Genomic DNA, 24,909 nt, shown 5'->3' on the forward strand with positions numbered 1-24,909 from the left:
CAGGCTCACAACACACGGGGACAACAAGACAGGCTCACAACACACGGACAACAGAGACAGGCTCACAACACACGGGGACAACAGAGACAGGCTCACAACACACGGGGACAACAGAGACAGGCTCACAACACACGGGGACAACAGAGACAGGCTCACAACACACGGGGACAACAGAGACAGGCTCACAACACACGGGGACAACAGAGACAGGCTCACAACACACGGGGACAACAGAGACAGGCTCACAACACACGGGGACAACAGAGACAGGGACAACAGAGACAGGCTCACAACACACAGGGACAGAGACATGCTGCAGTTGTAGTTTGTGACATGCATGTAGTGTATACTGTGAGTATTCTGTGAAACAGTCAGGTCCATGAAAGGGCATCCTTCAGTATCAGAGCAATAGCTCTGTGACTAAGTAGGTTTATTCACTTTGCCTCTTTATCATTTCATTTTCTTCATTTAGCATTACAACTAAAACAGCTAAACGTTCACAGTCCTGTCCTGTTTATTTAGTTACACTTCAGTACAAATGATCACACAACACATTGTTCTAAAACTCATGTATACTCACCTGGTTGGCCACATGATTTGGATACAAAAGAGAGGGGGTGTACCTTTGTTTGAGGTCATGGGTCAGACCATATGCAGGGGGAACTGTTTGGGGTTCTGTATTTCTGTATTTTGATTTGTATCATGTTGTGGTTATATATTTATTTTAAGCACATTTGTTGAAGGACTTAAATGATAGATGTACTACCTGCTAAAGTGAACACCTACTTATGGGTACAAAAATGAAGTTTAAAAGCTGCCTGTTGGATTTCACGAGGGAGAGACATCTGTGTAGTTGTGTGCATGTCGTAGTTGTGTTTCATTTAAGTTACTTAATTTTTGTGTATTTGTAATTTAACACTAGGTGTAGCACTAAACTTGACCTGTAATAGTTCAGTTTAGATCTGGTTTCGATCCAGGCTCAATGGGATCTTACTGGTTTAACAGATAAATTCAATCAAATGAAAAACTTAAGGTTATAGGCAAGTTGGTGAGCCTCAGTCTCCAGGAAATGTAAGTCAGTTTAACGTGTGTGTGTGTGTGTGTGTGTGCGTGCGTGCGTGTGTGCGTGTGTGTCAGGCTGCTGGACGTCTCAGCCTGACTGTCTTTCTGACCACTGCCTGGTCACTGCTCCTCCTGCTCACATCCACAAGGGGAGCTACCGCTTCTGTTGCTGCAGTCGGGACCTGTGCAACAAACATTTCACTGAGGCCCCAGTGAGTGCAGCGCCCCCTGTGCTGCAGTACACAGGTGAGACCTGCCTCTGATGCACACTGCTCACTGCTAGTGGCACATTACACACACATCACACACATCAGACACAACGCAGGGCAAAGTCTACCAGTACAGTAGTACACAGGTGCGAGGCACAGGTGCTCATCCTCTGGTCTGAAGGTTGGCAGTTCGAATCCCACTCTCAACATCATATCATTGTTAGAGGAGTCAGATGCCAGTGGTGCTGTTCCTCCTATGAATACTGTCATATTCATCTGTAAGAACACTTCACTCAAACAATATGTTATATAGTTATATTGTTATATAGGTAAATAGTTATTTAGTGTCAGGGGTGTTCTACACTGTTTGTTCTGGGTGTGTGATTGCAGATGGAGCTCGGCCCAGACAAAGTTCTGCTCTGATTGCCGTGGGGACAGTGGCTGGTGTGGTCACTCTGCTGTCACTGCTGTTCCTTGGATACCGCCTCCTCACAGGTCAGTCCTCACGCCACCTCCTCACAGGTCAGTCCTCACGCCGCTCCTCACAGGTCAGTCCTCTCGCCGCCTCCTCACAGGTCAGTCCTCACGCCGCCTCCTCACAGGTCAGTCCCCATGCCGCTCCTCACAGGTCAGTCCTCACGCCACCTCCTCACAGGTCAGTCCTCACGCCGCCTCCTCACAGGTCAGTCCTCACGCCGCCTCCTCACAGGTCAGTCCTCACGCCGCACCTCACAGGTCAGTCCCCAAACCACCTCCTCACAGGTCAGTCCCCACGCCGCTCCTCACAGGTCAGTCCCCACGCCGCTCCTTACAGGTCAGTCCCCACGCCGCTCCTCACAGGTCAGTCCCCACGCCGCTCCTCACAGGTCAGTCCCCAAACCACCTCCTCACAGGTCAGTCCCCACGCTGCTCCTCACAGGTCTTTAGGGGCTTTAGGGGTCAGTTGGTTTTCTTTTGTCTCATAACATTTCCATCAGCTCAACTATAGAACACAGTTGTTGTGTTGTATAGTTGTTGTGTTGTATAGTTTGTTGTGTTGTATAGTTGTTGTGTTGTATAGTTGTTGTGTTGTGTTGTTGTTGTTGTATAGTTGTTGTGTTGTATAGTTGTGTTGTATAGTTGTTGTGTTCTATAGTTGTTGTGTTGTATAGTTGTTGTTTGTCTATAGTTGTTGTGTTGTATAGTTGTTGTGTTGTATAGTTGTTGTGTTGTATAGTTGCTGTGTTGTATAGTTGTTGTGTTGTATAGTTGTTGTGTTGTATAGTTGTGTTTGTATAGTTGTTGTGTTGTATAGTTGCTGTGTTGTATAGTTGTTGTGTTGTTGTATAGTTGTGTTGTATAGTTGTTGTGTTGTATAGTTGTTGTGTTGTGTATAGTTGTTGTGTTGTATAGTTGTTGTGTTGTATAGTAGTTGTTGTGTTGTTGTATAGTTGTTGTTAGTTTCTATTAGTTGTTGTGTTGTATAGTTGTTGTGTGTTGTATAGTTGTGTGTTGTATAGTTGTTGTGTTGTATAGTTGTTGTGTTGTATAGTTGTTGTATAGTTGTTGTGTTGTATAGTTGTTGTGTGTTGTATAGTTGTTGTGTTGTATAGTTGTTGTGTGTATAGTTGCTGTGTTGTATAGTTGTTGTGTTTGTATAGTTGTGTTTGTTAGTTGTTGTGTTGTATAGTTGTTGTGTTGTGTTGTATAGTTGTTGTGTGTATAGTTGTTGTGTTTGTATAGTTGTTGTGTGTTGTATAGTTGTTGTGTATGTATAGTTTGTTGTGTGTATATAGTTGCTGTGTTGTATAGTTGTTTGTTGTTGTGTTGTATAGTTGCTGTGTGTATAGTTGCTGTGTTGTATAGTTGTTGTGTTGTATAGTTGTGTTGTATAGTTGTTGTGTTCTATAGTTGTTGTGTTGTATAGTTGTTGTGTTGTTGTAGTTGCTGTGTTGTATAGTTGTTGTATAGTTGTTGTTATAGTTGTTGTGTTGTATAGTGTTGTTGTTAGTTGTATAGTTGTTGTGTTGTATAGTTGTTGTGTTGTATAGTTGTTGTGTTGTATAGTTGTTGTGTTGTATATAGTTGTTGTGTTGTTGTATAGTTGTTGTGTTGTTGTTGTATAGTTGTTGTGTTGTATAGTTGTTGTGTTGTATAGTTGTTGTGTTGTATAGTTGTTGTTCTGTGTTGTATAGTTGTTGTGTTGTATAGTTGTTGTGTTGTATAGTTGTTGTGTTGTATAGTTGTTGTGTTGTATAGTTGCTGTGTTGTATAGTTGTTGTGTTGTATAGTTGTTGTGTTGTATAGTTGTTGTGTTGTATAGTTGTTGTTTTCTATAGTTGTTGTGTTGTATAGTTGTTGTGTTGTATAGATGTTGTGTTGTATAGTTGTTGTTTTGTATAGTTGTTGTGTTGTATAGTTGTTGTGTTGTATAGTTGTGTTCTGTATAGTTGTTGTGTTGTATAGTTGCTGTGTTGTATAGTTGCTGTGTTGTATAGTTGTTGTGTTGTATAGTTGTTGTGTTGTATAGTTGTTGTGTTGTATAGTTGTTGTGTTGTTGTGTGTATAGTTGCTGTGTTGTATGTAGTTGTTGTTGTTGTATAGTTGTGTGTTGTATAGTTGTTGTGTTCTATAGTTGTTGTGTTGTATAGTTGTTGTGTTGTATAGTTGTTGTGTTGTATAGTTGTTGTGTTCTATAGTTGTTGTGTTGTATAGTTGCTGTGTTGTATAGTTGCTGTGTTGTATAGTTGCTGTGTTGTATAGTTGTTGTGTTGTATAGTTGTTGTGTTGTATAGTTGTTGTGTTGTATAGTTGTTGTGTTGTATAGTTGTTGTGTTGTATAGTTGTTGTGTTGTATAGTTGCTGTGTTGTATAGTTGTTGTGTTGTATAGTTGTTGTGTTGTATAGTTGTTGTGTTGTATAGTTGTGTTGTATAGTTGTTGTGTTCTATAGTTGTTGTGTTGTATAGTTGTTGTGTTGTATAGTTGTTGTGTTGTATAGTTGTGTTGTATAGTTGTATAGTTGTTGTGTTGTATAGTTGCTGTGTTGTATAGTTGTTGTTGTGTTGTATAGTTGTTGTGTGTATAGTTGTGTATAGTTGTGTGTTGTATAGTTGTTGTGTTGTATAGTTGCTGTGTTGTATAGTTGTTGTGTTGTATAGTTGTTGTTTATTGTGTTTGTATAGTTGTTGTGTTGTATAGTTGTGTGTTGTATAGTTGTGTGTTGTATAGTATAGTTGTTTGTTTTCTATAGTTGTTGTGTTGTATAGTTGTTGTGTTGTATAGTTGTTGTGTTGTATAGTTGTTGTGTTGTATAGTTGTTGTGTTGTATAGTTGCTGTGTTGTATAGTTGCTGTGTTGTATAGTTGTTGTGTTGTATAGTTGTTGTGTTGTATAGTTGCTGTGTTGTATAGTTGCTGTGTTGTGTTGTATAGTTGTTGTGTTGTATAGTTGTTGTGTGTTGTATAGTTGTTGTGTTGTATAGTTGTTGTTGTTGTATAGTTGCTGTGTTGTATAGTTGTGTGTTGTATAGTTGTTGTGTTGTATAGTTGTGTTTTGTTGTATAGTTGTTGTGTTGTTGTTGCTGTGTTGTATAGTTGTGTGTGTTGTTGTTGTTGTATTGTTGTTGTATAGTTGTTGTGTTCTATAGTTGTTGTGTTGTATAGTTGTTGTGTTGTTATAGTTGCTGTGTTGTATAGTTGTTGTGTTGTATAGTGTTGTGTTCTGTGTTGTATGTTGTATAGTTGCTGTGTTTATAGTTGTGTGTGTATAGTTGTTGTGTTGTATAGTTGTTGTGTTGTATAGTTGCTGTGTTGTATAGTTGCTGTGTTGTATAGTTGTTGTGTTGTATAGTTGTTGTGTTGTATAGTTGCTGTGTTGTATAGTTGTTGTGTTGTATAGTTGTTGTGTTGTATAGTTGTTGTGTTGTATAGTTGTTGTGTTGTATAGTTGTTGTGTTGTATAGTTGTTGTGTTGTATAGTTGTTGTGTTGTATAGTTGCTGTGTTGTATAGTTGTTGTGTTGTATAGTTGTTGTGTTGTATAGTTGCTGTGTTGTATAGTTGTTGTGTTGTTGTATAGTTGCTGTGTTTGTATAGTTGTGTGTTGTTATAGTTGTTGTTGTTGTTGTATAGTTGTTGTGTTGTTATAGTTGCTGTGTTGTATAGTGTTGTGTGTTGTATAGTTGTGTTTTCTGTAGTTGTTGTGTTGTATAGTTGTTGTGTTGTATAGTATAGTTGTTTGTGTTGTTATAGTTGTTGTGTTGTATAGTTGTTGTGTTGTATAGTTGCTGTGTTGTATAGTTGCTGTGTTGTATAGTTGTTGTGTTGTATAGTTGTTGTGTTGTATAGTTGCTGTGTTGTATAGTTGCTGTGTTGTGTTGTATAGTTGTTGTGTTGTATAGTTGTTGTGTTGTGTGTTGTATAGTTGTTGTTTGTTGTATAGTTGTTGTGTTGTATAGTTGTTGTGTTGTATAGTTGTTGTGTTGTTGCTGTTGTTATAGTTGTTGTGTGTTGTATAGTTGCTGTGTTGTATAGTTGTTTGTGTTGTATAGTTGTGTGTTGTATAGTTGTTGTGTTGTTGTATAGTTGTTGTGTGTTGTATAGTTGTTGTGTTGTATAGTTGCTGTGTTGTATAGTTGTTGTGTTGTATAGTTGTTGTGTTGTATAGTTGTTGTGTTGCTGTGTTGTATAGTTGTTGTGTTCTATAGTTGTTGTGTTGTATAGTTGTTGTGTTGTATAGTTGTATAGTTGTGTTTGTATAGTTGTTGTTGTGTTGTCTATAGTTGTTGTGTGTGTGTTCTATAGTTGTTGTGTTGTATAGTTGTTGTGTTGTATAGTTGCTGTGTTGTATAGATGTTGTGTTGTATAGTTGTTGTTTTCTATAGTTGTTGTGTTGTATAGTTGTTGTGTTGTATAGTTGTTGTGTTGTATAGTTGTTGTGTTGTATGTTGTTGTTAGTTGTGTAGTTGCTGTGTTGTATAGTTGTTGTTGTAGTTGTTGTGTTGTATAGTTGTTGTTGTTGTTGTATAGTTGTTGTGTTGTATAGTTGTTGTGTTGTATAGTTGTTTGTGTTGTATAGTTGTTGTGTTGTTGTTGTATAGTTGCTGTGTTGTATAGTTGTTGTGTTGTATAGTTGTTGTGTTGTATAGTTGTTGTGTTGTATAGTTGCTGTGTTGTATAGTTGTTGTGTTGTATAGTTGTTGTGTTGTATAGTTGCTGTGTTGTATAGTTGCTGTGTTGTATAGTTGTTGTGTTGTATTAGTTGTTGTATAGTTGTTGTGTTGTATAGTTGCTGTGTTGTATAGTTGCTGTGTTGTGTTGTATAGTTGTTGTGTTGTATAGTTGTTGTGTTGTTGTAGTTGTGTTGTGTGTTGTATAGTTGTTGTGTTCTGTAGTTGCTGTGTTGTATAGTTGCTGTGTTGTATAGTTGCTGTGTTGTATAGTTGTTGTGTTGTATAGTTGCTGTGTTGTATAGTTGTTGTGTTGTATAGTTGCTGTGTTGTATAGTTGTTGTGTTGTATAGTTGTTGTGTTGTATAGTTGCTGTGTTGTATAGTTGTTGTGTTGTATAGTTGCTGTGTTGTATAGTTGTGTATAGTTGCTGTGTTGTATAGTTGCTGTGTTGTATAGTTGTTGTGTTGTATAGTTGCTGTGTTGTATAGTTGTTGTGTTGTATAGTTGCTGTGTTGTATAGTTGCTGTGTTGTATAGTTGTTGTGTTGTATAGTTGCTGTGTTGTATAGTTTGTGTGTGTTGTATAGTTGTTGTGTTGTATAGTTGTTGTGTTGTTGTATAGTTGCTGTGTTGTATAGTTGCTGTGTTGTTAGTTGTGTGTGTTGTATAGTTGTTGTGTTGTATAGTTGCTGTGTTGTATAGTTGTTGTGTTGTATAGTTGTTGTGTTGTATAGTTGCTGTGTTGTATAGTTGCTGTGTTGTATAGTTGTGTTGTATAGTTGTTGTGTTGTATAGTTGTTGTGTTGTATAGTTGCTGTGTTGTATAGTTGTTGTGTTGTATAGTTGTTGTGTTGTATGTGTGTTGTTGTTATGGAACAATCTGCCTCTCCACGTTCGAGCTGCTCCATCACTGGAGATTTTTAAATCTGATCTTAAGACACATTTCTTTGCTGCGGCTTTTAACTCTAATTAAATGTTTTATAAGCTATGTTTAATTTTTTTTTTGTTTTGTTTGTTTGTTTTATTATTATATAGATATATTTTTCATATTTATTGTGCTGTATTTTACTATTTTTATTGTGCATGTGAAGCACTTTGGGCAGCTTGTGTTGTTGTAAATGTGCTATACAAATAAAGTTGACATTGACATTGACATTGACATTGTATAGTTGCTGTGTTGTATAGTTGCTGTGTTGTATAGTTGTGTTGTATAGTTGTTGTGTTGTATAGTTGTTGTGTTCTGTAGTTGCTGTGTTCTATTGTTGTCACTGTGCAGTGAGCACAGTGTACACGTGCATTCTGACAAACATGTACAATTTTTTGTACTTTTTTGTATTTTTGTGTTGTGTTCAGGGGCACCACTTTGTAAATAACCCTTTGTTTTTTTTTAGGTGAAAAGAAGCTGAGTCTGGTGATTCCAAACATCCCAGAGATCTCAAATTCTTCATGTGTGGACATGGAGGAGCTCAAACTGTGGGAGGTGAGAGTGTGCTCAACACTGAAGACAGGATTTACAATGACAGCTTCTTTCTCCTCCAAAAAAGTATTATTTTACATTCAACTCTCACATTCAACAGCACAGCCATCCTCAGTACCTCATATCCGGGGGCACAGTTGGTCTTTTTATTGGTTGTTTTTTTTCAAGTTTATGAAATTTCAAATCTATAGCTTACACGGGTCAGTTCATTTTGATACATTATACTACGGCCACAAAAATACATAAATACTTGTAAATATGTTGTGATAGTGAAGCAAAAGAGAAATTCAATTCTGTCACTGGACTAAAGTTTTTTGATCAAATACATTTCGTAGCTCATCTAAGCTGCTTCTTCAGTTCCGAAGAGATCTGAAAAAATTGAATTTTTCCTTTTCTATGGATCCTACTTGGACGACTGAGGGATTACATGGACATCTTGAGGACTGTGATAGTCTGGAGGCATTTTGCTACTGTCCTGTGCTGCAGTCTAATTAAAGCAAATTGATGACTATAAAGAGTTCTTAATCATCTCTATAGCCCTGTCTGACCTCTGACCCCTGTGTCCTGACAGCTGATTGGTCGAGGCCGGTATAGCTGTGTGTATCTCGGCACCCTGGGCGAGCGCACTGTGGCAGTGAAGGTCTACCCCTCTGCACACAAACAGAAATATGTCAACGAATGCTACATCTACACCCTCCTGTCACTACGGCAACAGCCCAGCATTTCCCATTTCCTGTGTGCGGACGAGAGGGTGGATAGTGAGGGCAGCACACAGCTCCTCATTGTCATGGACCACTACCCACACGTAAGACCATGTACCTCCACCCACACGTAAGACCATGGACCTCCACCCACACGTAAGACCATGGACCTCCACCCACACGTAAGACCATGGACCTCCACCCACACGTAAGACCATGGACCTCCACCCACACGTAAGACCATGGACCTCCACCCACACGTAAGAACATGGACCTCCACCCACACGTAAGAACATGGACCTCCACCCACACGTAAGAACATGGACCTCCACCCACACGTAAGACCATGGACCTCCACCCACATGTAAGAACATGGACCACTACTCCCATGAGCCCAGAGTGTGGTGGAAGAGTGGTATGTATCCTCCAGCTGGACACTGACTATGATCCAAGCTCAGGTCTGGGTGCTGCTCTGTGGTTGCTCACTCCTCGTGACTGCTCCCTGTCCTGTCTTTAGGGCTGCCTGTCTCACTTCTGTCCTGTCTTTAGGGCTGCCTGTCTCACTTCTGTCCTGTCTTTAGGGCTGCCTGTCTCACTTCTGTCCTGTCTTTAGGGCTGCCTGTCTCACTTCTGTCCTGTCTTTAGGGCTGCTTGTCTCACTTCCTGTCCCGCACTTCGGTGGATTGGACGTCCTGCTGTAGGATGATGCATGGGGTGACCAGGGGGCTGTCCTATCTGCACTCAGAGGTCCTCTCTGGAGGTAGGGTCCCTGTGAAACTGCTCTGGTCCTTCTGCCTGTGCTGTGTCATTGACCATACAAGGACTTTGTACCACTTCAGAAAACTTGATGTTGTTTCCAAATATACTAAAACGTCTTTTAGACAGATCAGTGTGTTGTTTACACATACATGGACATGTTTCGAACTGGCTCAGGGTTCGAACAAGAGGAAGTCCACACATGTTTAAAAACGGTACAAAAATAGATATTTTTTTAAAAGCAAAGTGCAAATAAAGTTGTGGCCACATGGTGGAGAGGAGAGAAGAGAGGGGGCAGTCTCCAGCAGCAGCTTTTAAAGGTGGCATGCCACGCCCACAATCATGTGCAGCTCATTAGGCTGAACATCCCACTCTGGAATCTGGAAGGGAGGGGGAGAGAGAGAGCCAGCAGCAGCACAAACACACCCACAAAATACAGACTCAAGCTGGAGTAGTAACAGATTGCACTTTCGATTCTCATGTACATCCCTGTGTTTGTTTCACACTTTGACAGTGTGAGCTGCTTCCTCTTCAGGGTCACATGATGTTGCTGTGACGTGTCTGAGTAGCTAATTTAACAGATTTTGGTTCTGTCTTCCTACATGGAGCAGCAGGATGACAGCGCCATCTGCAGTCCCACTTCTTCTGAACTGTATTCCAGGTGTGAGAGAGATGGTACACTCCGTCATCCCGATTTACAGCCTGATAGGAACGTTTCTGGATCTCAATGGCCTCTCTGATCCAGCAATGAGACTTGTTCCTCTTGTTGCCTATGGCCTTAGTGTTGTGTTGAGATGGTTTGACACTTCTAAGGAAGCAGCAGAGTTCAGCCCACACTGACAAGATCTGGAATAAACAGAGCTCTGTGCATACGAATCTAATGTATAATTATAACACAAGACCTAATGAACCTGGTGACTTGGTGTGAAGTGATTTAAGTATTCAGGGCAGGTTAGTTATCCAGATCTAGACAAACTGTACTTATCCAACTTCCATGTACTGATAAATCAGGTGAGGCAAAGCAAGTGCTACAGTGTAGTGAACATAAATCTTATGTCTTAGAGTCCTATCATAGCTTAGGGCCCTACCAGAGTGCAGGACCCTACAGGTGCTCAGGGCCCTACTGGAGTTTAGGCGTACCTGTTGGAAGGTCCCCTCTCATGCTAAGCTCACCCTGTGTTTCAGATGAGTCCAAACCTGCACTGGCCCACAGAGACGTGAGCAGCTCTCATATCCTGGTGCGCTCTGACCTGTCCTGTGTCCTGTCCCACTTCAGTCTGTCCATGAGCCTAACCCGAGACCCCACTCATCTCCATGGAGACGGGGACAGCGTGGCCATCTCTGAGGTCAGCTCTTACACAGTCCCTTTACTTTACATATCATACACTATGTCACATTATTACTGTTACCTGTATCTTCATCACCATGGTGTTTTCATCACTATCATTTACCTGTTTACATTATATTACATTACAAGTTAGTAATATTTTCCTAATTATTATTTGTTAGTGCTTATGTTACTGGTTAATTTATATTTAAAGAGGGGCATTTTGAAACATTTCTACTATAATATAATATTATTATATTACTAAATTATAATATATCCCTCATCCAAAACATGCCTGAAATGGTTTTAGATGTCATCAGTGCACATCTGAATAATTTAGCAATCTCTCCCTGGCTCTATTCAAACCCTCCTTATCATCAGATTCTGTGCAACGCTCCACCCACAAGCTTACATCACCCACACTCCCACATAACAACTCTTTATAAATATACAAAAGCATGATAATGACAATGAAAGGTAACATGGTGATCTAAATATGTGAAGTTAATATCCCATAGAAGTGTAATACCCCCTCTTTAAAAACTGGGGTATTCCAGCACTGTCTGCACCAGACATTCTGACAACCTGAATGTGTGTTTATATGTGTGCCTGTGTCAGGTGGGGACTCTCCGGTACCTGGCCCCTGAGCTCCTGGCTGGGGCCCTGGACCTGCATGAGTATGGCACAGCTCTAAAGCAGGTGGATGTGTACGCTCTGGGACTGCTGTTCTGGGAGGCCTTCAGGAGGTGCCATGACCTGTTCCCTGGTAAGCACTTAACTGGACCAGAGCAGTCTGGCCTTATGTGAGCAGGAATCTTGGGTTTTTAAAGACATAGAATATAACTTTTCTTGCCAAAAAACAGACAAAATAAAAGCATGTTTTAAAATTATGGATATTTTTATTGCTCTGAAAAACATAGAAATGCATAGAAAAACCTGCGTTCTTACTGTGAAAGGGCTTGCACGACCACAAACCCCTGGAGAGGCACATCTTCCTGCTTGTTTCCATAGAAATGTGCTTCTTTTTGCTTTAATATTCAAGTTAAAAATATAAAACATTTCTATCTACATAGCTAATATTCCAAAATATGACTTCAGCTGTCTAATTCCATGGAATCATGCAGGTGACGTGCCACCTCCAAAAAGTTACACACTGTCTCTTTAAGTGTAGTTCATTACACACAAGAGGTAGGCTCAGCTGCAGTCTTTAGAACCCTAGAAGTGGAATATTGGGGCATTGGGGCCTCATTCGTGAATCTTTACTTTTAAAATATTCATAACTTCCACTTGAAGAAGATGCTGAGAGAACTCTGCTCCAGATTCGCAAAGTTCTTAAGCTTCCAACTTTTTCCCCCCAAATTTTCTTCCTAAATGACAGTTGCACCGAATTCACAAACATCCAGCCATAAACACCACAGCATTCATTTATTTCATTTACATAAAAATTAATATGTATTTAGTAAGAAACACCCTCCGAACTTCCATATATGGTCAATAATATCATAGCGATGTAAAAGTGTTATGGAGAGAGTGATGAGGAGGGAAGGTGGAGCGTCTACAGCTTCGGCTGTGATTTCAAATGTCTAAACTCACATGAACACATATAAACTTATGGAAATAAGAGGCCACTCTCATCGTATTTATCGCACTTTCTGTGAGTCTCAGTAAATAGTGAGGGAGGGGGCTAGGGTGGGGGTGTATAAGAGTGTGCTCTGCTCATGAGCGGTCAGAGCTCAGTGATGGGGGTGTTGAGTCCAGCGCAGGGCTGTGACAGAGGCCCATATGGAGGCACTGGGGCTGGGACAGACTGAGTGCTCCTGGTTGTTAATAGCATTTGCTCTTCCATAAAAACATTTTCAATTAAGAAAAAGTTTTGTGAATGCCAAAAATGCTTGTAAGAAAGAATTAAGTACAAATTATTTGTGAGAATGCTTCATGAATGAGTGCCATTGTCCTTTTACACAGAGATCAGACAAACAGTGTACATTTCTGCAAAATCAACAATCCAAGCACCAAACTCTCTATTTTATACTGTTATACTGTTCTGAATGATAAGACAATTTGGAGAGGAGATGTCTTCTGCATTTAAGAGAGACGTGATACAAATTAGCAGCTGTGGCTGTTTGATTCCCTTTATGGTCCGACTTCAGACCTGTGCATTTGAACAGAATGTACAAGGGACTGGTAAATGGCAGCTTTTTTTGCATTGAGGACAGAGAAGCTTTACCAAGTCTGAAATAAAATAACAAAGAGGTAAGCATGTGTTCCGGCTCCTCTGTCCACAGGGAGGGATGCACCACACTTCCAGCTGGCCTATGAGTCAGAGCTGGGACAGGAGGTGTCTCTGGAGCACATGCACATGCTGGTGGTCAGGGACAAGAGCCGGCCCTGCTTCCCCCCGGAGTGGAACCACAACAGCTCGGTCAGTCCTCCTCACAAACATCTCCTGGGTGGTGTTGAATAAACTGTAGTAGCCTGAGAGTTGAAGAGAAGAGGCATGAGGCTGGAGTTCTAACACAGGCTATGCTTCTATTGTAGGGAGTATTATACCTGATGATGCAGGCTAAGATAACAAGGATAACAAGGCCCTCAGTAAACCATAGGAAATGAATTCCTCTGACAGTTCCTTCCTCTGAAAACCATTTTCACCAAAAAGAGCTATTAACAATTTAGAAAATCTCAAAATTTTACCAAAATCAAAGTTACCTAAAAAAAAAAAAAAAATTCTAAATCTAATTAAAAATAAAATAGAAATTACAGTGTCAGTATCACAGTGTCCAACACTCTCACAGTGTCCTGAGGGTTCATGTCTCTGGGTGCTAGGTCCTGGACTGATGTAAATAAACTTCTCCAGCGTTCTCTTCAACTCTCCTTTGTCCTACTATATGACTAAACCTCCTTGTCAAAGTCTGATCTCGTCAGATCTCAGGAGCTGCACAGGGCCTGGTCAGCACTTGGATGAGAGACCACTGGCAGTGGCCTGTGCAAAAACTGTTGTTCTGTCCTTAGGCAAGGCACTTCACCCAGTCGCTTAGTATGAATGTGGTGTGTGAGTGTTGGTGGTGGTCGGAGGAGCCACTTCTCTCAGTCTGCCTCAGGGCAGCTGTGGCTGCATAGTATCCTACCTTCTCTGAGAGTGGAGTGAATGAAGAATGCACTGTAAACGTCTTTGAGTCTCTAAAAAAGTGCTATATACTGTAAATCTGATCCATTAATTATTATTTATTCCACAACACTGGGGTCTCTCTCTCCTGACCCTCACCCTGTGCTCTGGTCTCTGCAGGTTCTGAGGCAGCTGAAGGAAACCATGGAGGACTGCTGGGACCAGGATGCAGAGGCCCGGCTGAGTGCACATTGTGCAGCAGAGAGACTGTGCCAACTGTCCCTGCTCCCAGTGCCCACACAGCACACACACAGGTGGCATCAGCTTCTCCAGAATTCACACACACGTGCCAAATACAAACGTCTGGTGTCAAAAATGTCAATTCTATAAACTCAAATGTGTGTGTAATGTTTCAGTCTCCAGTCTCATGGGTGTTGGCCTCCACTGGACCTGTCCTCCTCCAGGCCTGATGTAGCTGTGGACCTGACAAGCTCCAGCAGCACAGTGGAAGTATGTCCTCAGGTCTGACTGTCCTCTGTCTCATGTGTCCTCATGTCTGACTGTCCTCTGTGCTGTGTCCCAGAGGTGCACCGTGGAGGACATCTCCCAAACCGCTTCAGGAAGTGCCTTCTGCTTCACATCCCCACTCACAGGTTAACACCATTTTACTGACTCCTCATTTACACCAAAATCTGTTCTGTGCATCTGCTGTACAGCCATTCATGGATTCCAATTTACACTGAGTATGTATGTCAGGGTGTGGTTGTGTGCGTGTTTCTGTGCTGTAGAAGCTCTCCTCTCCTTCGCTTATCCTCTGTTCCTATATTCACTGTTCTTCTTTGTAACTATAAACTAAAGTGTTTTTCCTTCTCGGTAATCAACAAGTGCTCCAGAGTTGTGTCGTGAAGTGAAAGTGAAAATAAAGCCGTACTCTGGCTGAGGTGACCTGTGCTGGTTTTTGTAAACATCCCACACCTTTATTTTACCCCATAAATCCTGAATATGTCCAGGAAAGCAAAACTGAAATCCTTCTACAAATAAAGTAATGTCCAGCCGGCCGGTGTTGACGTCCATCTTCATTTTTGGTCTAGGTTGCACCTTGATACAATGAAAACAGCTGGTACAAAATCATTGTACCGCTTCAGCGTCCGTCAAAAATCAACTCCTTGCATATTTTTGTAGCAGAGGTTGCAAAATAGTCTCTTGGTACTCTTTGGATGCTCTCTGGGTTCTCTACTCTCGAGATGCTCTCTGGTTCCTCTCTTGGTACTCTGGTTCTTCTCTGTGTCCTCTCTTTGTGCTCTCTGGGTCCTCTCTGGGTCCTCTCTTTGTACTCTCTGGATGCTCTCTGGTTCTTCTCTGGGTCCTCTCTTTGTACTCTCTGCTTCCTCTCTGGGTCCTCTCTGGGTCCTCTCTTTGTACCTCTCTGGATGCTCTCTGGTTCTTCTCTGGGTCCTCTCTTTGTACTCTCTGGTTCTTCTCTGAGTCCTCTCTTTGTACTCTCTGGGTCCTCTCTTTGTACTCTCTGGATGCTCTCTGGTTCTTCTCTGGGTCCTCTCTTTGTACTCTCTGCTTCCTCTCTGGGTCTCTGGGTCCTCTCTTTGTACCTCTCTGGATGCTCTCTGGTTCTTCTCTGAGTCCTCTCTTTGTACTCTCTGGGTCCTCTCTTTGTACTCTCTGGATGCTCTCTGGTTCTTCTCTGAGTCCTCTCTTTGTACTCTCTGGTTCTTCTCTGAGTCCTCTCTTTGTACTCTCTGGGTCCTCTCTTTGTACTCTCTGGTTCCTCTCTGAGTCCTCTCTGGGTCCTCTCTGGGTCCTTACTTTGTACTCTCTTTTTGCTCACTGGATGCTCTCTGGATCCTCTCTGTGTCTCTCTAGGTACTCTCTGGGCACCTTTCTTCCTTCAGTGAATAGAAAAGTCAAAATGAATAATATGCCACAAATGCATAAATGAAAAGTGTGTTTGTCCTGCAGGTGGCGCTGTGCCTGGTGTCTCTGTGTGCCTGCCTCTGGAGCAAACACAGGTTGGTATCAGCACAGGCCTGCTGCCCAAGGCTTAGTCAGAATAACTGTGACTAGTCCACTCTTCACATGTATATATCCTTAACTCGTCAAAAACATGCATGTTTGAGTTATCTTGTGATCTCTCCTGGGCCTCTCCGCAATTCTCTAAGGAGAGTGCAATTCTGTGCAAACCTTCAAGCACAAGCCTACACCACCCATGCTCCCAGTCAACCATTCTCCATAAATATACAAAAGGATGTTATAAAACAACACACTAAAATTTCATAAACCTGATACAATGTGCAGTAATTTCATTAGCGTGATGCCTTCCCATTATGTAGTGACAGCGCTCTGAAGGGGGGAGTGACTCAGCGCATAGAGCAAAGGGAGGGGAGACTCAGAGCATAACTACACTTAAACATATAACACATGTTTTCAGCCGATAAAGCATTTTCCAAACAATAAAAGGTCACATGGTGATCGACAGTTATTACCCAATGGAGGCAAAATACCCTCGTTTTAAAACTCCAGCTTGTTTTGTTATTTCTTTTGTCATTAATTGCTATTATCTGGGCCTCTTCACAGAAACAGTGGATTACATCTCCTGCACCTGTCCTGCCTCAGAGGCCCTCCAGCCTGCAGCTCCTGTCCACTGCCTCATCCAGAGAGAGGCAGGGGGTCTCCCAGCACACTGCCCGTCCCAGAGACAGGCAGGTGCAGACAGGAGTGGCTAAAATGAACTCGGTGGCAGTCTTGGCTCAGGCCCCAGTGAGTGTTACCATGGTGACCGGCAGAGGGGCGGTGCGGATGGCGGATGGCTCCAGTGCCGGGGTGCCCACTCTGGTAACCAACCGCCTGATGGCCCGAGGAGTGACCAACCAGGCGGGGCCGCAGGAGGAGGACCCATGCTGCAGGTCAGTATGTCAGGTCAGGTCTTGATATTTTGCAACTGATGTCAACCTTCTCTGTTACTAAAGTTTGACTTTAATCTGGTCTTTAATTTAACACAATCTGAGCATAAAGAACCTACTAAGTTGCAACTATAACAGGTGACCTGATTTGTGCTGTTAAACAAGTCTCACACTTAAAAATACGGTCTCAATCTAGCTAGCACCAGCCAACAATTTTTCAGTTTCAATTTTTCAGTTTATCTTTTTGTTGAAAATCAAACTAAAGAGGACATGAATCGCAGGCTCCTGAAAATGTGCTCTTTAAATCCATTTGGGATTTTTTTCAGACAATCATAAAACTTTTTTTAACAGGGTTTGCATTGTGTCTCCATGGAAACTGCTGAAGATTCCAACATAGTGATACATGTAGAACCCCCTCCCCAATGTAATGTCAATGCAAAGTATCAATTATTTTAATGTTTAATGGTGCAAATAGTTGTCATTGCATAATATAGTATACAGATAAAGAATAATCTATTGGTGTAGAAACGAAAACTAGATTTTAAAGGCCTGATTTTTACTATCTTAAAATCATGAAAAACAGAATTAGTTTGTTTGAAACAGTTTGCAGTGCTCCAAGGTGATTCCTCACTTATGCTTTCAGAGCATCCTAATTATTCACCACAATAAGTTTATCAACTGACTTCTTTTGAGCTCCAGTGCTGCTTGTACAGCAGTGTTGTGCATGAACGAGTTCAAAAGAACGCGTTCATTGAACACGTTCATTTTTCAGTGAACTTTGAACTGAACGCAACACTTTTGTAAATCAAGAACTTGAACGTGAATTTGTTCAAATTATGTGTGATGAACGACGTACGTCACTGTTGGGGTTTAGTTAAACGTCGGAATTTGACGAGTGACGATCTGCTCGCACTTCACCTCGCGAAACCACAGCCGCGTGTCAACGCGAAGGCGACTCCACCGGCAGCTTTAGTGGAACATACGGGCTCTTGTGTCTCTCAATGAGAAGTCGCGTTTAGCTGCTTGTATTTACCTTTTGTACAGGCTGACCACGGCAAACACAAGGATTTCAAAGGTAAATTTCAAAGCACAAATTAACAGTGTATGTGGATCTGGGCTCTTTCACATGATACAGAACTGCCCAGGGAGCACAATGTGCTGATGGTAAATGCACAAATACAACAATAGATACATGCTCTCTGTGCATTTTGACGGGGATACGCACCTACGCTCGTGTAGAGCGTCAAAAAATAGGATGGATCCTATTTTCTGAAATCTACACGCACAGGACGTGCTGCTCCGCGCGCGTATTATTTTACTTGGTACATATGTCAGTAACGCGCGTCACAATGCTTTTTTAACCTGGATTGAAATGGTGGGTTTTTCGTTTTTCTTCATACAAACTTGCTAAAATCACCGCGATATCAGCAGCAGTGAAACGCCGGAGGTGCGCCCGCGTAGACCGTGATCCTGAGCGAAAGGACCGACGCAGAAGTCCGCGCTCCACCGAACTAAACGCAGCTGACGCCCGATCGCACTCGGGGTTCTCTCAGGGGCGGTCCTAGATTCCAAGTTCTAGTCCAGGATTAGTCCTGGTTTGGTCCTGGTTTAGTCTTGGTTTAGTCCTGGTTGAGTTCTGGTTTAGTCCTGGTTCAGTCCTGGTTTAGACCTGGTTTAGTCCTGGTTTAGTCCTGGCTGAGTTCTGGTTTAGTCCTGGTTCAATTCTGGTTCAGTCCTGGTTTAGTCTTGGTTTATTCCTGGTTTAGACCTGGTTCAGTCCTGATTTAGACCTGGTTTAGTCCTGGTTTAGACCTGGTTCAGTTCTGGTTTAGTCCTGGTTCAGTTCTGGTTTAGTCCTGGTTCAGTTTTGGTATAGACCTGGTTTAGTCTGGTTTAGACCTGGTTCAGTACTGGTTTAGTCCTGGTTTAGACCTGGTTTAGTCCTGGTTTGGACCTGGTTCAGTTCTGGTTCAGTCCTGGTTTAGACCTGGTTTAGACCTGGTTTAGACCTGGTTTAGTCCTGGTTTAGTCTGGTCCAGTCCTGGTTCAGAACATATGTATATGTATAAGATGCTGAACTTTTGCGCTGCAGCGCAAAAGTTCAGCATCTTAACAGTTCTTTGGTGAGAGTAAATTAAAAGTGCTGCAATAGTCGTGTAATGTTTTACATTTTAAATACAGTAATATTGTAATGTAACAAATGACTTAGAAATGACAGTAACAAGTCATAAATAACACATTACAGTTTTAAAGTCACTTGTCCAACAGTGTATCTTGTAAAGTTGTTGTAAACTAGAAGTCAGTTTGAAAAATAAAAGCAGCCTTTCATTTACAGATCTCATCTAAATATAAAATGAACTGAACTTTGAACTAGTTCGAAATTAAAATTGTGAACTATGAACGTGAACTATTCACTTTGAACAAGTGTGAACTGAACTTTGAACTAGTTCATGAAAAGTGTGAACTTGCACAACACTGTTGTACAGTATATCTGTACAGGGGCAAGACACATTTTGCTCAAGTACCTGGAAAAAATCATATACAGGAAAATCACTTTTATACAGTTCCTATGAGTGTCCATAGTGCATGTCCAGTTACAGTATGTGTCATGAGTGTGAAGAATATTGGGCCTCAAACACTGTCTACTGATGAAGCATCTGATGAAGCATGAGATGTCTCTTACAGTTCTGGATTTCATCCACAAAGAAAGGGTCCTTAGTGTGGAACATTCCAGGAGATGAAATACATTTTTTTATTAGACAAGCTTACATAGAGCACCTTTAATAATGAAAGCACCACCTCATTAGATTGCTGTCGGTTGTTACGCCACACGTTCTCATGGAGATAGAAAGTTACTTTGGAGATAGTTCAGTTTTATGGCATCCTTCAGAATGTTTGAGGGAAATTAAGAATATCCCCATGGAAACAAGAAAAGTTATAAATGAGTGATGGCAAGGCTAGGTTATAAATCTATGGCGAGGCAAGCGACCTCACCACGAGGGAAATCTTATGCAGTGGGGCTTTAAATGATTCTTCCTTATTGTTTAGCAGGGCCCCGGTCCAACTGTCCACGACAGATCCAGACCCAGGACTGAACTTTGTGTGGAGCCCGGATGAGCAGCAGCCCTTATTGCGGAGCGAGGTGACCCCTGCTGGAGCTCTCCTGTTAGCGCAGCGCTCCAATGCCAACAACAACAACAGCAACATCCAGAAGGGGCGCTTCCACAGTCCAACAGCCCAGAAGACAGCAACATCTGATGGGACACCTATTGGACAGAACAGCCTCTCTTTTGTCCCAGTGTCCAGTCCTCCTGTCCACCCAGCCAAAGGCAACTCTACCACAAAGCCTGGCACACAAGTTACTCCTCAGCCTGTGAACTGTGCTCCTTTTGTCCAATCAGAAACCCTTAGACGGAGCTGTGGAGACCAGATGTCCGTGTGTGAGAATGGAGACCCAGCTGGGGCAGTAGATGATAATTGTGTAGAGCCTGCTGACAGATGTTGGAGTAAGAACATTAGCAGTCCTGACCCATTAAAAGATTCCTCACTTACTGCTGGATTTAACAAAGAAGAGGTATTTCATGGTCTAGCCCTGTCCCATGACTGCTGTTCGTCCCTAGCTCCAATGTCCCACATGTCCCCTGAGTCGCCTTTGGGAGTCCCCCTCTCTCCTGTCTCCCCTGCACATGTCCTGGGACATGCTCCCTCAGCTCCAGGCGTGTTGTCCTCACACAAGGACATGTCCTCAGATTCTGCCACAGCTGCCCCGGACAGAGACAGGTGTCCCTCACGCCCCTGCTCTCTGGACCTGTCCTCCTTTTCTGCTTCAAAAGGTGAGTTTAGGAAACAGATTAGTTTGTGTGGAGATTCTAGTTTGGAGGTATAAGGAACAGTGTGATTGACCTAACTGGTATCAACACTTCAGACTCTGCCCCAGCACCCAGGTGTTTGTATCAGTTCAAGGCAGTTCTGTGTGATGTCACATAGTACTTGAAATGGTAGTGGCTACTAGGGTGGTCCAAATCCTTTTTTTTATTTTTATTTTTTAAGATTCTCTAGATTAGAACCCTGCATTTGGTTCCATACCTGGCCAAAATATTTGGGTTCCAATTGAATGCAAATGAATTAATACTTAGAGGAGCTCAAGACACTTGAAAATTGCACTATAGGACCTGAACTATCAAGATCAAGAGCTTTGAAGAAACACAGGTGGTGACAAACTCACTGATCTGCTCCTTCATAATCTGCTTGATTAAGGGCATCACGTCGCTTTGGTGGAACCTCTGAACCTTCCTTTTCCATCATATTGTGAAGCATCAGCTTCTTCTGTTCTTCTGTCACACTGGAGTGGATGAATGCCAGGACAAACATTTCTTCACTCAAGTACCAAAGATGTCAGCTGAAGGTGTGAGTGCGGCCATAGAACCCTTGGCAATTGGGCCGTATCTTGCCCCCAGTCTTAGCACTAGTGCAAGTGTGAATATCAGGTAGAACGGAGCAGATTGAGGGCAGGTGTGGCACGTTTAGTGAATTGCCAGAATCATAAAAATAAATATCAAACGAGTTCACTGAAAAACAACACGTAACATGCTCAAGGCTTCTTTTATTTGGAAATATATTAGGTCGATAAAAGCTTAACATTCATAACGTGTTTGTGTGCTGTGCGGGATGCCCTCCCACAGCAGATCACAGCCCCTCGCCCGCTCCCTGTATCGACTCAGCTCTGCTCTGTAGTTCGGTTTGATGTGGATCTGTACAAAAGCTGCTCATTCACAGCTAAAGTGTGTTTTCTTACCCTGTCTGTGGTCCTAATGCTGCGATGTCGATTTCCTCACATTCTCACGGCCGGACTCTGACAGGGATCAGCACATTCACTGACAGCTCTGGGCTGTGACAGTGGAGCAGAAGCATGTATCATATCTGTGTGCAAAGCTGTAACATCAGAAACATTTATATGACAATAAACGTAGGTTATTCCATAATCCGCGAGACATCCACCTGTGTGGGACCAAATGCGGTGGACCTGAGAGATGAGAATGTGAGCGGTCAGTGGACAGTGGACACTCGTACCTCAGGTGAGTCCGTGGGAGTGGACTGCAGGACAGACAGGAGCAGGTGTGAGAAAACAGCAGGTCTGCTGTGGGATGGGAGCGCATGAGACAGACACTAGTCTTAAACAAATGCAGAGAAAACTATAAATGCGAAGTACAGCCCCGCCTGGACACGCCCACTCTTAAGCACTAGCACGAGTGCTAAGATCAGAGGCCCATCGTGTTTGAACACGGCACAGTTCTAAAGTCCTAGAGTGAGTGCACCCTTAAAAAGCTAGTTACTTTCCCTGGTAACAAGTAACTTTTATAGTGGAGTAACTCAGTTACTAACTCAGTTACTTTTTGGGAGAAGTAACTAATAATTATAACTAATTATTAATTTTAATTAGTGTGCCTAACAATGTTGAAAATGCAAAATTAGTCAATTTCCAGGAAACTTGGAGCTTGAGCAGCCTCTAAAACGTCTCCTTTTTCTTCCAAAGTTCTTCTTAAATCATCTTTTGGACACTAAAACCTAAAGCAGGGTTCTAATTGAGCTTATCTGAAACTTTATTTTTACCATGTTTTGGCAATTAAAAGTGAAAAGGACAGAACTTTCACTGTAGATTTTGGTGAAGTTGGGTCAAGGGCTACTCTAAAAATGGCACAGTGACTGGTTTAATGTGATAATGCAGGACTTCAGACATAGTCTGAAAAACAGAGAGCCAAAAATGAACCAACAAAGGATGAGACCAGTACATGTGGAATAAAGTGCCCAGTGTGCTGCTAGATTTTCCACAAGCTAGGTCCACATCAGTGTAAATGTGTGTTAGCTTAACCTTAGATAAATGCACTCGGACATCTTAAAACTGAATGAGTACATGACGAGATGCATGACACTGATGTACAATGAACTTGACCAAGAATCGAATCCCACATCTCATCTGTAAAAGGAAAATGTACTTCCTGTAATACACGAAGTACTCTATACTACTCTATTCAATAGAATAATTTGGATCATTTCATCCCTGGAATTGTCAATCGCTACTGGACTAAAGGTAAAAAAATAGCTGTTGACTTGTTAACCACCACTACATGACATCACAATGTGGAACAGAGCATTTTGAGCTTTGGAGATGTAAACAGACTAACAATAAATAGTTATTCAAACATGTGAATGAAACAAGCACAACTCCAGGTGTGTTTTTGAGGAGGGAACAGCATTATAACATGGATAAAGGCTCACAAGAATCAGATTTGCATAATATAGGACTTTTTTTTTTTACATTGAATTGGCTGAACACTGTGTCCCCTCACATACTTTGGCACTGGGATCACATGAGTTTTTTTTGTTGTTTTTTTTTTAACAGAGTTTGAGTTAAACAATAGACATGCTGATGATTACCTGTGTGTTCTCCAGGGAGCGCTCCTCACACTGACTCGGGCCTGAGTGTCTCGGGGGAGAAGATCCGGCGCAGAGTAAAGACGCCGTACACAGTGAAGAAGTGGCGCCCAGCCTCGTGGGTGCCTCCTACTGACCACCACCCAGAGCTGCTCCTGCAGGCCACACCCAACTGCCCCACAATCAGCCAATCCAAATCCAGCATGGCCATGTTTGTGCTGGGAGGTGGGGCCAACTCCAAGCCGGATGGACTCACCAGTTTCTGATTGGTTCACACACTTTTTGGAATAGCTCTACCTCTGTCTTCCACGAGGGTCTTTGTATCTGTACAGTAGTGTGTAGTCAACTGGTGCTGATTAAGTTATGCTCATGAGTAAACCATAAAGCAGGTCTGAACAGCTCTGTGCTAGGTATGGGGGATACCACAGTTTTTGGTAAAGATGTGATACTACGCAGGCCTACTTTGGTGAGGGGGCTACTTACTTTCTGATCTCTGTTATAATGTTGTTACCTCATCACAAACATATCTGGATATTTAGACTTGTGATGTCATGTGATAATACAGGAAGTGCTCCACTGTGTTTTTAAACTCCATACACCTTCACAGGATGGACAGAAGCTTGTTTAAGACCAGATGTGAGTGAGTCAAGCTCTGCACTCACTACACATCCTGCCTTCCTCACCAGCTTATCCAACCACACAGTGTCCTTCTTCTTGAGGCTTCCTCCTCAGCAGGAGGAGGGCACAGCGTTGAAGAGATCACTGATGATGACTGTCTGGTGTTGAAATGTTAAAGGACTTCAGCCTCATGAGAAAGTACAGCCTGCTCTGTCTCTTTCTGTAGAGAAGGTGTGTATTCTCAGACCAGTCCAGTCTGTGGTTGAGATGTAAGCCAAAACACTCTACAACCTCCACAGTCCTTCTCAATGCCCCCAGAACCAATAATAAAGAGTTACTGAAACATGCATGAATGAAACAAAAACACAACTCCAGGTCTGTTTTTGATGAGGTAACAACATTATAACATGGCTTAAAGTTCACAAGAGTCCATTGTGAGTAATATAACCTAATACTTTTAATGGTGAAGGATTTAAATATATCTACCTATACAAAAGAGCAGGACACCTGACACAGATGGATCAGTCCAAAATGCTGCTGGTGAACATGTTTTTGACAAAAAACAAAAAAAAACCGTCTCAAATAGATGCTAGCCTTAAAATCTGCATATGCTCATCAGTATCATCAATACTGGTGGTTTTCAGATTCTACAATGTGATGATGTCATACTTCCAGATGGGGGGCAAGAGCCAGTATTTATTTATTTTTTATTATATTGTATTATTGTATTTTGCCATGAAATATCAGAAAGGTAAATTCCCAAATATTGAACCTGATCAGCCAATGATGTTCATTTTGTCTTCTTATATACTTTAACTTCTTAGGTTCTTTTTAAAGACAATGCAGTAAAGTGTATTTACCTTGTTGACATGTTTCGGCTGCTAGCTGCAAGCCATCTTCAGAACTGTCACCGGTGTTGGTGGTGACGTGTCGTATATCAGCTGTTGTTAACAAGGTAAATACACTTTACTGCATTGTCTTTAAAAAGAACCTAAGAAGTTGAACCTGATCATTTCTATTACTGACTAGATCCAAGACCTGCTGTATTACAACAAAAGTCTGCAACTGAGCAATATTCATTTTAACTGCCCTCCATCTGTATTTAATAACATCGGCCTGTAGAATGTTGTGATGTCATCTGAAATCCAGCAGTATTAATA

The 24,909-nt window shown here is 41.9% G+C and overlaps 1 protein-coding gene across 1 annotated transcript; it reads left to right on the forward strand.

Annotated features, from left to right (window-relative positions):
• Nucleotides 1-1,527: 1,527 nt before the first annotated feature.
• Nucleotides 1,528-24,426, forward strand: LOC129409398 (bone morphogenetic protein receptor type-2-like). Its single transcript, XM_055155375.1, has 15 exons — nucleotides 1,528-1,549; nucleotides 1,662-1,766; nucleotides 7,812-7,900; nucleotides 8,469-8,702; nucleotides 9,244-9,358; nucleotides 10,540-10,700; nucleotides 11,300-11,447; nucleotides 12,967-13,103; nucleotides 13,965-14,098; nucleotides 14,201-14,294; nucleotides 14,368-14,437; nucleotides 15,759-15,808; nucleotides 16,374-16,702; nucleotides 19,748-20,532; nucleotides 23,150-24,426. Exons 1-15 carry the CDS (start codon nucleotides 1,528-1,530, stop codon nucleotides 23,395-23,397), a joined length of 2,721 nt encoding a protein of 906 aa, XP_055011350.1. The 3' UTR covers nucleotides 23,398-24,426.
• Nucleotides 24,427-24,909: the final 483 nt, after the last annotated feature.

Source organism: Boleophthalmus pectinirostris, unplaced genomic scaffold (genome assembly GCF_026225935.1).
Source record: "Boleophthalmus pectinirostris isolate CB_2022bp ecotype Guang Dong unplaced genomic scaffold, ASM2622593v1 HiC_scaffold_1, whole genome shotgun sequence".
Lineage (NCBI taxonomy): Eukaryota > Metazoa > Chordata > Actinopteri > Gobiiformes > Gobiidae > Boleophthalmus > Boleophthalmus pectinirostris.

Coding starts and splice junctions, on each gene's coding strand:
- LOC129409398 (XM_055155375.1), top strand. CDS start 1,528: ATGAATACTGTCATATTCATCT. Junction 16,703..19,747: donor GAGGAGGACCCATGCTGCAG/GTCAGTATGTCA, acceptor CTTATTGTTTAG/CAGGGCCCCGGTCCAACTGT. Junction 20,533..23,149: donor CTCCTTTTCTGCTTCAAAAG/GTGAGTTTAGGA, acceptor TGTGTTCTCCAG/GGAGCGCTCCTCACACTGAC.